This window comes from Limulus polyphemus, unplaced genomic scaffold, assembly GCF_000517525.1.
Source record: "Limulus polyphemus unplaced genomic scaffold, Limulus_polyphemus-2.1.2 Scaffold51, whole genome shotgun sequence".
Classification (NCBI taxonomy): Eukaryota; Metazoa; Arthropoda; class Merostomata; order Xiphosura; family Limulidae; genus Limulus; species Limulus polyphemus.
The window spans coordinates 985,600-1,001,214 of record NW_013665661.1 but is presented as its reverse complement, the minus strand read 5'-3'; the positions used below and the strand labels follow the sequence as shown (position 1 = coordinate 1,001,214).

Here is a 15,615-nt window from a genome sequence, read left to right as displayed (position 1 = left end):
ACTCTTTTACCAACGAATTGGTTTGACCGTCACATTATAACGCCCCCACGGCTGAAAGGGCGAGCATGTTTGGTGGGATGCGGATTCGAACCCGCGACCCTCAGATTGTGAGTCGAGCGCCTTATCCACCTGGCCATGCCGGGCATAAATCAGGTTGTATACCCAGCAAAAAAAAGCAATATATATATATATATACAAGACATTAACGGAACTAAACATAAGAATAGTGCCCGGCATGGCCAGGTGGATAAGGCGCTCGACTCACAATCTGAGGGTCGCGGGTTCGAATCCGCATCCCACCAAACATGCTCGCCCTTTCAGCCGTGGGGGCGTTATAATGTGACGGTCAAACCCACTATTCGTTGGTAAAAGAGTAGCCCAAATCTGCGCTAGCCGTCCCTAATTTAGCAGTGTAAGACTAGAGGGAAGGCAGCTAGTCATCACCACCCACCGCCAACTCAAAGCTACACGAGGGCTAGCGCGAAATTCAAAAACAAAAAAAAAAACAACCTGGTTTACTGGATTACTTGAATCGTCTTAAATGTTTTAACAATTTATGTATTCGTATTATACTTACTCTAAGGTCTGAATATATCACATATTTTCATCTTTTTTTAAAGCTACAAATACTGAATGTAAAATTTACAAATTCTCTACCAACGCAGACAAAAATAACAACAACCTTCTTATATGTTAGGGCATGATTAACGGTTTATTTACTATTCAAATAATTAACTATTTTCTGTTTTACTATCTCAACGTGACATTTTTATCGATTTAAGAAACTTAGGTTTATCACTATAGATTGCAATCAGCTGTAGCTCCTCTTAAATTATATTACAATAACGAAACAAGAATTACATATTAATTAATATGCATAAGACATGTATTTTTATACGATCGTGTTTATGTTTTGCATACTAATAGCTAAATATTAAAGGAGTCTGTAGTAGTAACTTGTTATTTAAATGAGTTCTTAGTCAAGTCTAGTTAGTTCAGTTTTGGAATGTTAGGTTTAAGTTCACAAGGAAGTAATAAGAAATGCGACGTATCTTGCATAAGACGCGAAAAATTAGCGAGTAAATGAAATTCTCGTAAGAGTGTCTACAATCAGTGAACATTAGTTGAGTTAGTTTGTGAAATTTATAGTTGAATCAAGAACACGCCTTCGTTATCGTTGAACTAACCAGATTTCACATTTTCTTTTTGCCGAATAATCCAAAAGAAACCACCCAACAAAAAATGTAACAGCAATGAATGTTTTTAAACATGACGGCATTTTTTAAATATGGAAACGTCAATGACAATAATACTTACTTAGAACACAATAACGTTACTCAAAAATGGGAGAATCAGCCATGAAATTGTTCCCATAATCACACTAACTGATAACAGTCTAAATCACACCATTTCTATTGGTCTAATATTGGTTTCTAGTATAGTACCGTTGCAAATATACCTTGTTTGTTGGATATTGATACCGACGCGGTTTTTCGTTTAATACCAGAACTCTCAAGCAGACTAGGTTACTATATACAAAGCCTTAGATGAAATTCTATTTATATTAGTCGTTTATGAGAAACGTTTAATGATTATAGTGCAGAACGCCTTAGCTGGCAGACAGAGCATAACATTTAGTATTAATATATGCATAATATTTCATCGCAATAAGCCTGATAGCACTGTAAGTCAGATTAAAGTTTGTGACCCAATGCAAAAAATGAAATCAAATAAGAAGCTAGATATTTATAAACAATATCGTCAATTTGAAAGAGGGACGTTTAATAAAGCGATAAGAACTCTTGGTTTAATGCGATACTATTGAGGTATTTAGAATACATACAAAATAATTCGGAAATTAAAGGTGCGTGTATAATTGATATACTTAAAACCAAAGAGGATAAACTTTGAAAACGTGTATCAAACTTCGTTTTCTTTCACCATTCAGATCAGCTTGAAAAATATTAAAGTATCACAGTGATATAATTCCTTTTTTCGTATATATATATATATATATTTTCTCGCCTAGGGTTGGAACCCGGGACCTCTCACACACTAGACAAATATCTAAGGCGTAATGCTCTAGCAAATGAACTAAAGGACGAAGGAAAGCACTTTTTTAACAACACAAATTACCACAGTATGCTTATTTTTTTATAAGGCACCCTTTGCAAGCGCCTCAATTCGAGGAACAATTTAGGTATTATCTAAATTATACTTCCTATATGAGATACAAGTAATTTGAAAATACTTTTATCGACTGTAGGCTACAAAAAAGCACAGCATACTAGTTAGATCTTATGAAAACATCGTCAGTAAGAGATGTGAATATGACGAATCACATCAAGCATTTTTTGTATATCTTTGTATTGAGTATTTTAAAAAAAGAATAATTTTAAACTATGCCAAATGCACTGGTTCGTACGATACATACAGAGATCTGAAAACAAAAATACACTGGTTTGTATGATACACACAGAGATATGAAAACAAAAAGGAGGTATATGGGGCAACTACTTCTAAAATAGTAAATGGGTAACAAATCTGTCCCCACACTCCAACAGTTATGAAAAGATGAGAGGTGAGAGGGAGAATAGTAAACGGCTACCTTGAACCAATAGTATTTTCTTCGTGAATCACAGACTAAATGGGAAAAGAAATGTAACACGTTTCACTTCAAATTATTTTAACTTTCGAACTAACAATGATAATTAATAAACCAAAGGGAATTAAGGTCACCATTTCTGAGCATTAGAGCCTGAGAGTAAATTTTCTTACAATTTTTATAGCGCAGGAAAACAAAGTCCACTATTTCAACAGGCATAAGTTTTTGTGTCAGGAAATGTAATATTTTCTCCTTAAAACGTTTCAAACAGTAGGGGGGGGGGGGCTTCTAACTTTGTATCCCTCACTAGGACGTTGTCCCTTGCAAACATTCCATATCTCCTTCTGATATTCGCTCCCCAGTGGCACAGCGGTATGTCTGCGAACTTACAACGCTAGAAGCCGGGTTTCGATACCTTTGGTGGGCAGACACAGATAGCCCATTGTGCAGCGTTGTGCTTAACTACAAACAAACGAACCTTCTGATAGCCCCCCCAGTAGCACAGCGGTATGTCTGCGGACTTACAACGCTAGAATCCGGGTTTCGATACTCGTGGTGGGCAGAGCACAGATAGCCCATTGTGTAGCTTTGTGCTTAATTTCAAACAAACAAACAAACAAACCTTCTGATATGTTCATTCTAGTTCCTCAGTCAATAATTTGTTGTCACTCCTTTGAAATGCAGTGTCGTTAAAGCAATAATACTGTTTTCGAAAATACTACAAAGATTCTCCCGAGGATATATCAGTGATTAAAGTAAAACTTCTCTTCGGTTTTAACGTAGGTTTACTCAGATTAATAATAAGAAAGAGTGACAAAGTTACATCTGAAAATATACATTACACCAACATATAATGCAGCAACGATCACGGATAGCAAATAGAACTTATGTTGCTATAGATTCAGACGTATAAACAGCTGGGCAGACAGTACAACAAAATGTGGATAAATGCATGGATAACATTAATATTTGAAGGACTGATCACATTGCTCTTAAAAGATATATATGCATGCCGTCCATTAATCTAACATTGCCAGAAATTGATGCGTTATAACAACACTGTGAGTAAGTAGTTTATCATTTGGATAAAATCAGAAATTTGCACTTATTTTTTGTATCATTGAACTCTTATTTGGCAAGCAATACAATTTGTGTATTTACCCTAGAAGGTTTGGAAGCAGCTTCACATATTTTGTAATCATTTGTACTGTTTCGCACGTTACTGTCAATGTTTTTAGAAAATGACATTATATTAAAATTTTGGTTTTATATATATATATCATCTAAAATGTGATTTCAAATCGTAAGAGAGAATATGTTAGCTATAGTTTCATTTCGTGGCGGTGAATAATAAAATTAGTATGATATCATAATAGACAAGGTGATTAAAAGGCCCAAAATGCCTACATCATGAAGTTTTTGAAAATAGCATCAAAATAAATTTTATTTCAAAAACGATTTCACATGAATTCCATTTTCTAAATGACGGCCATTTTGGATTTATGACGTTATAAACATGACAATATCCTGTATTCAGGATCAACTAAAATTATTACTTAAATTTGATTTTGTTCTTATCTTGACCCTAAGCAACTAAATAACGTGCCAGGTATAAAACTTTATGAGTTTATTTAAGATTTGTCTGGGAAAAATACATTTTGTAATGAAAGTCAGGTATAAATTACGTAAAACGTCTAGTGATGTGATAATTTTATATGTCAAATGAATTACGTAACTCCTGGCGTTGACAAAAGAGCCTTTCCTAAAATAATCCTAGGGGTTTGCCTGATGAAATAAAACTATTTTGACGAACATTGAAGAGGGGCTTGGTGCTTTTCTATGATTCCAAGTGTCATCTCCCCTCAAACTGACACATTCGCAATTTCCGCTATTTTAATAAGAAATTTTAAAGACTTGTTAAATATTTAAGCTGTATGTATAAACGGTAAGGATGAGATACAGCACGTGATATCTTCATGGCACTTGAAAGTGTCATTGCTAAAATCATAGCTTTATAGTGTTACTCAAGTACAGAAACGTAAACACTCTGATGTTAGTATGTCCGCTTATAGATTTTCAAAGATAAAAACCACTAAACATTATAATAAAGCTGAAAACTGATTATTTTATAAAGGAAACAGGGAGGGATATATCTCAAATTATATTACAATTTGCTTTTAATAGTTAAAAACACTTTTTCCAAATGCAGACATTATATTTTTGTTGACCACCTGCGTTATTCTATACGTGAATTTAACTATATAATACACATGAAAAGAATAGATTACACTGAACCGGCCTGGTGGCTTAGTGATTAGCATGCTGGACTGTGAATTCGAAGTTTATGGCACATCTTTTGTTGTTACAAAATCGTGCTCCGCAATTTGGGGCCATTGATGCGTTATAAGAGTGACGATGAAATCCCATTAAAGGTTGGGTGTGGGGCCTTTCCTCTAGTATACCGAAATAAAAATTAGAGGTGGTTATCGCAAGTGGTTCTTTTGTAGCGTTGCGCAACTATTTGAAACAAACAAACAAATTATTTTTTATCACTTTAATTCATTTGCTTGAGTTTGGATCCATTTCAGAACTAGTTAAAATGTTAATCTTAATTATCTAGTAAATTGTTAAAATAATAGCTCCACCTATGGATACAAATCTTTTTTTTTATTATGATGTAACGCTAGTTCAATTTTATATTACAAGTTTTATCATGTAAACAGTAGATTAAACATTATCTTTAAAAAAATGTCCTGTATTTTAACAGGTATGTAGATTATGTGTTCCCTAAGTTACTATCTTTGTAGTTAATGAAATCTATTGGGAAATTGCAGAATAACGTCAACAAGTGTACGAAGAAAGGTTTATTCCAAAAATATCTTTCTTATCACGTAATTCCATAAAAATCAACTGTTGAGCGATTCGTTAAATGATCAGAACCAATAATATAAAAACTTAGTTGGGTTCGTGGACTTTAGGTTTGTATATGAAGAGTTTGGTTATTTTAAGTACATTTAGAACGATAAGCACTAGTGTTCTAAATCTCTTCCAAGAAATCCTCATGGAAACTGGGCTTTCATATGTGAAATCTATGAAACTGAAAATTATAAAAAGTAATAACATAATTATCAGTAATAAAAGGTGTTGGTGACGAAATAGTCTTGAAACGCTGTCAGTGCTTCGAAAATTTTGAATATTTTAGTTTGATATGACTGTGTTTCGTTTTCAATGGGAATTTACAGGATGTCTTGGAAAAGATGTTATTCAAAGAAACGTTTTAAAAGTGAAAACGCTTAGAAATATCACGGAAAACTGACTCACGTCGCAACCATCCATCGTGGTCAAACTTGCAAGCGAATGCATGTGTCCACTAAAGGTTTCCCGCCTTACAAGAATGACGTCATCAATGCAGGTGACAAGACCCTATGTGCTTGAACGAGGATGTTGTCCACGCGGAAGCACTTGGTTCTGGGTAACGACGTGACACCTGGTCCGTAGTTATTTAAAAAAGGTATCTTGTCTATGTGAGTTATGCTGCAACTGAGAATTCAAAGAACCAAGAAATTTGATTACTGGGTAATATTATTTTTTTTGGATTGTTCGTTATTATCGATATGCATTTTACTGCCAAGAACCAAGTGTAGATAAAACGCAGAGTTTGTTTTTATTACAGTATCTTATTTCGCTTGAAGTTATCAGTTGTAGTTGTACTAATAGCTAGTTTTTTGACACAAGCCGAATAAAGACCGGTTATTGACAAACGTGTATTGAGCTAATACCAACCTTTCAGTTTTGTCGTAGAACTGACATCAAGAGGTGTCAGTCTGAGTCATCTGATCAAGTTAACGACGTCTTAAAGAAAATGGTCAGTTTTTGTGTTATGTGAGATCGTGACATTAATCAGGTATAATTTTCCACGAGTATTTTGTATTTGTTTTAAAGACTGTATATATTTAAAATATAAAACTCAAATGTTCTGTAAAAGATATCGGATATTTGACTAACACTTGCAACATACACAGGAATGTTAAGCACGAGCTCAATAATAACTAAAAGGGTAAGGTATTTGAGTATATTATGTATAACTTTAAAACTTAATCTTTTACAAAAATACATTGTCTAAAATTTGAGGTAGTGTTTGAAGATTTCTTTATTGTTCTTTTAATGTGATAGTCAGTCGAGACCCCGGTTTTTATACAATATCTCCATTGTGACTAAGTTTCATAGTTACCGTTGTAGGACGTTACAAAACTGTTTTAGGATGACTCAGTTTCAAAGTCAGGACACCGCTATTCTCACTCCAGGTATGATTCAGTTTCAAAGTTAGGACAATGTACCAGGTATGACTCAGTTTCAAAATATCTCCAGTTCCCCAGGCGAGTTTCTTCGCTAGAGCTGTGCTCCCGTGTATATTTGTTGGCCGAAAGGCATAACTGATTATTATGTTCTTTGAACCAACGTTTACCTTTAACAGTGTGCATTGTCCATCACAATAATACGTGACATTTTTATCTTGAGAATAGGCTTTTATCTTTGGAACAACATCTTTATCTTGAGGTGAGAATAGGCTTTTATCTTTGGAACAACATCTTTATCTTGAGGTGAGAATAGGCTTTTATCTTTGGAACAACATCTTAATCTTGATAATAGAGTTCTATCTTTGGAACAACATCTTAATCTTGATAATAGAGTTCTATCTTTGGAACAACATCTTAATCTTAATAATAGAGTTCTATCTTTGGAACAACATCTTAATCTCGAGAGTAGGGTTCTATCTTTGAACATTTCACTAATGTGATACAAGCAGTAAACCGTCACGTGTGTGTGGTTGTTGATATCTTAAAAGAACAGTTTTTAGTTGATAAAGTGCACCAACGATACAAAAGTATAAAGTGGTTCTGAGTATCTATATTTAAATACTTTTCTATACTCATTTTATGAAGCATGAGATTGTTTTTTTATAGCAACAAAACCAGGTTGTAAATCTCAGAAAATCTTCTAGCGTTGCTTACGGTTATGTGTGAAAAACCATTCTAACATTATGATTCTACTTTATACGTTCTTGTATCTCAGCAAAATGCTTATAGCATCATATATTTATTACAATGTGAAATGATTCTATTTTTTATGTACTGGTACACTAGCAAAGTGCTTATGGCATCATATGTTTATTACATTGTGAAACTATTCGATTTTCTATGTTCTTGTATACCAGTAAAGTGCTTAAGGTATCATATATATTTGCTATGATGTGAAATGTAATTGTTATCTCTCCACATCAGTTAATATCTAAGTATACAGAATGGCACTTGTAATGGCGGAATCATTTAGATGTCTGATGTAAATCAGACAGGTGTCCCCCGTTGGGACAGTGGTAATTTATGGACGATTTCCCACTGTGGATAGAGCGCCCTTGGCCGATATTGTAACTCTTGTGCTAAAAACAAACATCTGTATATAATAAAGTATAAATCACTATGCCATTGAACAAGTAAAATTGTTTATTAAAGCTCTTTAGGATAAACCGTTACGTCTGTATCGTTATCAGTGTTTGAGAAGACATTGTTTTTTTTTTTGTTTTGGAAAAAAATTTAAATGTTTTCGGGTAGTTCATTCGTGTGGATTGTAGATTCTCTATGTAAGTTTAGGGATTTATAAAAGTCCATATGTTGCAGTCCAAGGCTTACGTAATTGTTTTTTAAGAAACTGTGACCGCTAACTTACCTTAATTATTGTAAACTTTTCTTTTTAAAATTCCCCAAAATCACAAAAGTGCTTGTATCTTTTTTAATGGAATGTGTTCTTTCACCACCAGAAAAGTTTGTGGTGTTTTCTAAAGATTCTAAAATACACAGTACCACACTATAAGTCTGACATACTTGTTTAGATTGTTCATTAATCCAGTCCTGTGTGAGTTATAAGTAGTTTTTGGTTATTAACATGTTGGTGGCGAAAATTCTTGAAATACTGTGTTTGAACTTTGCATTCTAATGGAGCACAGTCGATATATCGAAGTATTATTCTGTAGCTTATGGGTTAATTAAAAACCTACTTAAGTGTTTTTATTTCACACTCACGGTGTAGCGATATTATTTTTCAGATAGTACTGAAAAGTTTTGCAATGAATATGACACGCAACTCATAGACAGGAACAGCTAGTAATATGACACGCAACTCATAGACAGGAACAGCTAGTAATATGACACGCAACTCATAGACAGGAACAGCTAGTAATATGACACGCAACTCATAGACAGGAACAGCTAGTAATAGAATTGAAGAGATTAATCTCTGAATATTTGATAATTTTATTAACGTTGTGTGACACTTCACGTCACCGCTATTACTCCAAATGCTCCTAACGAAAAATATGGTATGTTATCATTGTAACCAAAGGTGACTTATATTACAAAGTAAATTGCTGACTAAATAACAATAAAATCCAAAACCTAGAGGTATCACTTTATATAGTCTTTGAATATTTAATGCAGTGTTGTTTTTTACACTTCTTCATTTTTCCTCTTATGTAAACCACCCCTTATTTCTTAAAATCTGACTACAGAGTAATTACAGATTGTATGTATACATACTAATAAAAATAATGGGTTTTACAGGCTGTCTCTTACTCATATTTCCACATGAAATCTACAACAAATACGGATTTATCACGATTATTTTTAAAATGTCATTCTATGGAGAATGAAATAACTGTTTTATATGACTTAATATTTCCTTGTAAAAGTATTGTTATAAAGATTATAGTCCTGATATATTACGGTTTGCCATATAATACCTACTGACAGTATAGTGTTGGTGTGCCAAAACGTAAGAGATTGTATAGTACTGGTACAATATTGTTACAACGTAACGCTGGTACATCATGGTTACGACAAATTTAATTCGCAGTGAAAACACAAAATAGAACGCATTTAATGTCTTATCGATGGATGAAATGAGAAATATAGTTTTAAAGAGGACTGTAACAATAACATAATGAAATAGGACTAAACAATAACACAATAAAGGAGGACTGTAACAACGACACAATGAAAGTTTTCTTGAAGAATGACAGAAGGTCAGTGTGAAAGAACATTGCAGCTTAGAAATTAGCAAAGTTTCTACACAATGGGCTATCTGTGCTTTGCCCATCGCAGGTATCAAAACGGGATTTTTAGCGTTATAGGCCCTCAGACTTAGCGTTGAGCCACTGGGATGCCATTAACAAAGAGTACAGAGGGTTAACTGTACTATATAATAATGATGTACATAATAATGTAGCGACGTGTTGGTTGCCCCAGATGCGAACTGTGCCACCAAGAGCGACATGTTAATACCTAACGTAACTCTTTTGTTTTTGATACACACATAACTACCGTTGAGGAGACCTTAAAGAGGTTATTTGGATTTACACATTATTTTACCGTTGATAATACTTTAAACTGAGTACTAGGAACCACACTTTATTTTACCGTTAATGACACTTTAAAGTGAGTACTTAGATCCACATTTTGTTTTACCATTGTTGATACTTTAAAGTTAGTACTTAAATTTACATTTTGTTTTACCGTTGACTATATTTTAAAGTGAGTACTTAAATCCACGCTAAATTTTATTGTTGATGATACTTTAAAGTTAGTACTTAGATTCACATGTTGTTTTACCGTTGACTATACTTTAAAGTGAGTACTTAGATCCACGCTAAATTTTACTGTTGATCAGACTTGAAATGAATTACTTGGACTTAGACCTAGTTGTACCATTGATGAACCCTGAAAGTAATTACTTGGACTCAGACCTAGTTGTACCATTGATGAACCCTGTAAGTGATTAATTGGACTCAGACCTTGTTGTACCATTGATGAAACCTGAAAGTGATTAATTGGACTCAGACTTTGTTGTACCATTGATGAAACCTGAAAGTGATTACTTGAATTCAGATTTAGTTGTACTGTTGATGAACCCTGAAAGTAATTAATTGGACTCAGACCTAGTTGTACCATTGATGAACCCTGAAAGTAATTACTTGGACTCAGACCTAGTTGTACCATTGATGAACCCTGAAAGTAATTACTTGGACTCAGACCTAGTTGTACCATTGATGAACCCTGAAAGTAATTACTTGGACTCAGACCTAGTTGTACCATTGATGAACCTTGAAAGTGATTACTTGGACTCAGATCTAGTTGTACCATTGATGAGATTTGAACTCGATTTAATGTGACGAAATCGAGACTTTCACACACACACACAGTAGACTTATATAATGTAAGTAAACTAACTTGGAATCGTCATGACATTTAGAAAATTTCAATTTTTCTCTGGAAATGTCAAATTATAGATGTGAGTGTTTTATTTTACGTGACAAAATTCAGGACTGCATTCAGTACTATTCTATTCACTAATATGTTCAGGTAGAATCAGGATTGTGCTTTTAAACATAATATATATCTTTTTTTACAGGAACATCAATCATTCGACAATTTCCGCCATCTGATGAATAATCTGACAAAGAAGTTTGTTCGATAACTATTTGGGATTGATTAATAAGGTTACGTTTCTAGAAATACACGAAAGGTGTTTACGAGGCTTTATTAGCCACTAATACTTGTCAAGAAATATTTTATTTCAATATGGACAGATCTGTAAAGGCACATCTTGCTGATACCCGTCCATCTCAAGCTGTTGAGGACGATCTGTGGTCAGAAATAGCTAGTCGTGCAGAAGCTATTACCTGTGAATCTGGTCGTCGCGGACAAGATGACCAGCCTTGCGGTTGTGGAAAAGACCAAACTCATATTTCTTTATGCTCGTGTAGTTCTCATTCTATCAGCAGAGACAGCAATGAGGACCAGGAGTCTCCTAATCCTATCAACTGTTGTGTTCCAATAGTCGTGCGTCCACGTACTTCTAGAAGTGATCAAACCATGGATACTCTCTGGCCATCCGAAATAGCCACACGACCTGGTTTCTACCCACATAATCGTAGCACACGTTTTCAGTTACAAACGTTTATTGGTCAACATAAACCAACCCCTCGTCCCCTCCATTCATGGAATAATCAAATCCACCCCGTTTACAACCAGCGTCATTCGACTATCGGTAGAATTCCAATTTCTCCCACTGGAAATCAAGTTATTTCGGTTTCAACACAGACATCTTTTGAGAATTATCATTACGAAGGCCATTTTAATGGATTTATTGGATCATCAAATAGTAAGTAAAAAGTGATTCATAAAATTTTCTATTTTGTCCCAAACATAAACAAAACCTTAAAAGGTGAAATATACAGTGGTACGAAGTGTTGCCTGGCAAACAGTATTTTGTTTGAAAAGTTCATTCACTGCTTCTAACGAGTACTTAACTTCCTTGAGTTAATGACGAAAAATAAAGGCATTTCTTACACAAATACAAAAACTACACGGACATGCGAATAAAAATGAAAGTAATGCTTCCCGCCACCATTTTTTTTCTTCGTATTTATAACTGATTGAAGTGTATTATATTTTACTTGACCCTTAGACATATCCATACACAGATGCTACGATAGAGAAAGGAAACTCGTGTTATAAAATCTTCTTGAGAAATTAATAACTTTATTAAGTTACTTCTCCTAAACTAGTCTTCCTTGTGTTTATATTGTTGATTGTTATCTTCCTTATGTTTATATAATATAAACATAAGGAAGATAATAATCAGCAATATTGCTGATTGTTATCTTCCTTATGTTTATATATTGCTGATTATTATCTTCCTTATGTTTATATTGTTGATTATTATCTTCCTTATGTTTACATATTGCTGATTGTTATCTTCCTTATGTTTATATATTGCTGATTGTTATCTTCCTTATGTTTATATTGTTGATTGTTATTTTATGAAATATCACTCCAGATGTTCCTTTACTTGCATCTGTGTATTTGTATGTTATGATGACATATCGCCTATGTCATTTGTGTATTTAATTGTAGGTGAACTATTTGTACCCATTAGGCTTTCTGACAGTAAGCTACACATGTTAGATATGTCACTTTCTGACAGTAAGCTACACATGTTAGATATGTCACTTTCTGACAGTAAGCTACACATGTTAGATATGTCACTTTCTGACAGTAAGCTACACATGTTGTTAGATATGTCACTTTCTGACAGTAAGCTACACATGTTGTTAGATATGTCACTTTCTGACAGTAAGCTACACATGTTGTTAGATGAGCTATATTCAACTAGTGAGTTACGTATTGTGAAGTGAAATACTTTCCGGAAAACAATACATTTATAGTTAAGTAAGCTATTTTAAGGCAGTAAGATTTAATATTAAATGGACTACTTTTCGATCGTAAGTTCTCTTATTAGATGAACTATCTTTCACTAAAAAGCTGTAGTGTGGAATAAGCTAATTTCAGTCAGTAAATTATGTATTGCTAGCCGAGCTATTTCCTGGTAGTAAGATAGTGTGTATATATTGTTAAGTGAGCTATTTCCTGGTAGTAAGCTAGTGTTTATATATTGTTAAGTGAGCTATTTTTTGGTGGTAAGCTAGTGTTTATATATTGTTAAGTGAGCTATTTCCTGGTAGTAAGCTAGTGTTTATATATTGTTAAGTGAACTACTTTGAGACTGAAAACTTAACGTTAAATGAATGAATTTCCGACAGTAACCTATATTGTTAGGTGAGGTACTTGCAAGCTTGTAAGGTACGTATTGTTAATATATGTCTTCCCGGGTAAACTATATATTGTTAAGTGAGCTACTTGCAGGTAGCAATTAATATTAACTTCCGATCAGAAAAACCTATATATTTAGAGCGAAACTGAACATTAACCTTGCAACCAGTATAGCTAATTAAATAAAAGTTTATTTCGTTTCCAATTATAAAGATTACAAGGCATTGTTTCATCATTTGGGTACCCTCGCTCTTAACCGTGTTTTCGGTCATAATCCTAATAATGTCTCAGGAAGTTCGGCCATCTTAGGAGATTTAGGGTAGTCCTAAACACATATATTAAGCTAACAATGCAAAACAATCTTTATAAAAAATATGTGATAATAATCATCAAATCAAAATAAAAGTAATGGCATTCAATATACTAAATAGTATAACCAATACTGTTAATGAAAGTAACAATAGCTATTTCAGATAACATACCTTACCTTGGTTACATATTGTTAGATGAGCCTACTTTCCAGTAGAAAGCTATTCTGCTGGATGAACTGCTTTCAGACAATAAGTTACATCTTGTTATATGAGTTACTTTCTGATAGTATGTTACATATTGTAATGTGAGCTACTTTCCTGAAGTAATCTCTTTGTTATTACTTCACCTATCAGCTGTTATTCGATGATCTATCTTAATATTTATTTCCATAATTAGATTACGTTTTGTATAATGCGTCATATCTAGAAATTAAGAAGTTTGCTTCCTCAGTTGCTCTTTGTAGGTTACTGCACCTTTATCAATCCTTGAGATAGGTAAGCCCTTTTTCTTCGTTGTTTTTTTTACTTGAATTACTTGCATGAATTGAATACTGAGGAAAGGAACGGAACTTTGTATAATGTATTTTGTTTATACTTAGCAGTATGTTTTATTTTATCCTTAGTTTACGGTGATTTGTAGTCAGACCTACTTACTGGCCGTTATAACTCCTGCGATATTCAACGTCCAGCACCTGTTGGCCCCGGGCTTTCCGTCACAATTTACGCATGGGCTCAAGCGGTGACGGGGAAACGATAGTAAAATATAGGAAGAGCTTGGCTGTCGGTTGTTGTTTTATATTTTGATGCTTCGGGTCAAAAAGAAACTAAACTGAAAAGAGACTGGGGGGGGGGGGCGTGGAAACAACAACAAATAACACGTTACTTAAATAGAACCAGTTATTACTAATTCAGTGTTTTAGGTATCTTCAATCGTATCATCCTTTTAAGATTATCTGACTTGGCGCCATAATTATTATGAAAGTTTCAAGAACGTTTTTTTCAAGTCTAAACCTAGACTAATACGGAGAATAAACTGTACCGCAATGGTCACCACGGCAACCACGTCAATATTTGTATGGCGTGATTCACAGTATTACAATATAACAGTACAAAAAAGCTCAGAGTTCGACTGCTCTGAATTTATTTTTAAGCTTTACATGCTGTAAAAAGTGAGTGACAGAATTCAGAATTTATTAGCAGGTTGTTCTTGTTAGCCTTAATCTGCTAAGATTGGGGTTCGGATCACTTATTTCTGTGTAACATTAATATAAATTACAGTTATTTTTGAAATGTTTTTCAATTTGGAGTGTTTATAGTGTAGAAGGCGCTTTTTGTTCGTTCTTTTTCTTTATTTGAATTACTTGCGTGAATTGAATACTGAGGAAAGGAAATTTTTAGAAAGCTGGAACAGACCTTTGTATAATGTATTTTGTTTATATGTATGTTTTATTTTATTTTATCCTTAGTTTACGGTGATTTTTGATTTAGAGACTATGAGATATAAATATAACGATTAGATAAAATAAGTTATCCTAGTAAATACGGTGTTGTAACTGATCTCTCAATATCAAAGTCAGTCAAATACATGAATAACTTCTGTAGAGAGTGCATTGAGGTATGGCCAACTGCTTATACAACGTTTTTAGCTGCAACGTTTTTTTTTTACATCCAATAACACATCTCAGGTCTCGCTTTGTGAGAGGGTTAAAGATGCATCATTGACACCAATCAGCATAGAAAGTACATCTCAAAGTATGAAGTTCACTAGAGCTGCGTATTAAATTTTCACTTATCAGCGAGAGAGAGTGTTAAGGCTCAATAGACTTATAAAATGCCTTTACTCACAGGAATGTTAGACTGAAGAGACCTTTAAATGCCCTTCTTTACTGGCAGGAATGTTAAGACTATATATTTTAAAAATTTCCTTACTCGCAGAAATGTTAAGGCTCAGTAGAATTATAGAATGTTTTTACTTAAGGGAATGTTAAAGCTCAGTAGAATTATAAAATGTTTTTACTTAAGGGAATGTTAAAGC

At 33.7% G+C, this 15,615-nt stretch overlaps 3 protein-coding genes across 3 annotated transcripts in view; 1 reads left to right on the top strand and 2 right to left on the bottom strand.

The window, feature by feature from the left end:
- Positions 1-15,615, bottom strand: part of LOC111086764 — a 179,469-nt gene that overhangs the window by 125,028 nt on the left and 38,826 nt on the right. The gene's annotated exons all lie outside the window — the stretch shown is intronic.
- LOC111086768 overlaps positions 1-15,615 on the top strand; it is a 46,069-nt gene that overhangs the window by 1,584 nt on the left and 28,870 nt on the right. Inside the window, exon 2 of the mRNA XM_022390968.1 lies at positions 11,066-11,818. Coding sequence (XP_022246676.1) covers positions 11,236-11,818 — 583 coding nt within the window. The 5' untranslated portion in view covers positions 11,066-11,235. The remainder of the gene's footprint in view (positions 1-11,065; positions 11,819-15,615) is intronic.
- LOC111086789 lies at positions 10,321-10,797 on the bottom strand. The gene has a single exon (XM_022391062.1). It carries the CDS (start codon positions 10,795-10,797, stop codon positions 10,321-10,323), a length of 477 nt encoding a protein of 158 aa, XP_022246770.1.

What these genes read in the sequence shown, in the direction of transcription:
- LOC111086789 (XM_022391062.1), bottom strand. Translation starts at nt 10,797, where the DNA reads ATGGTACAACTAGATCTGAGTCCAAGTAATCACTTTCAAGGTTCATCA.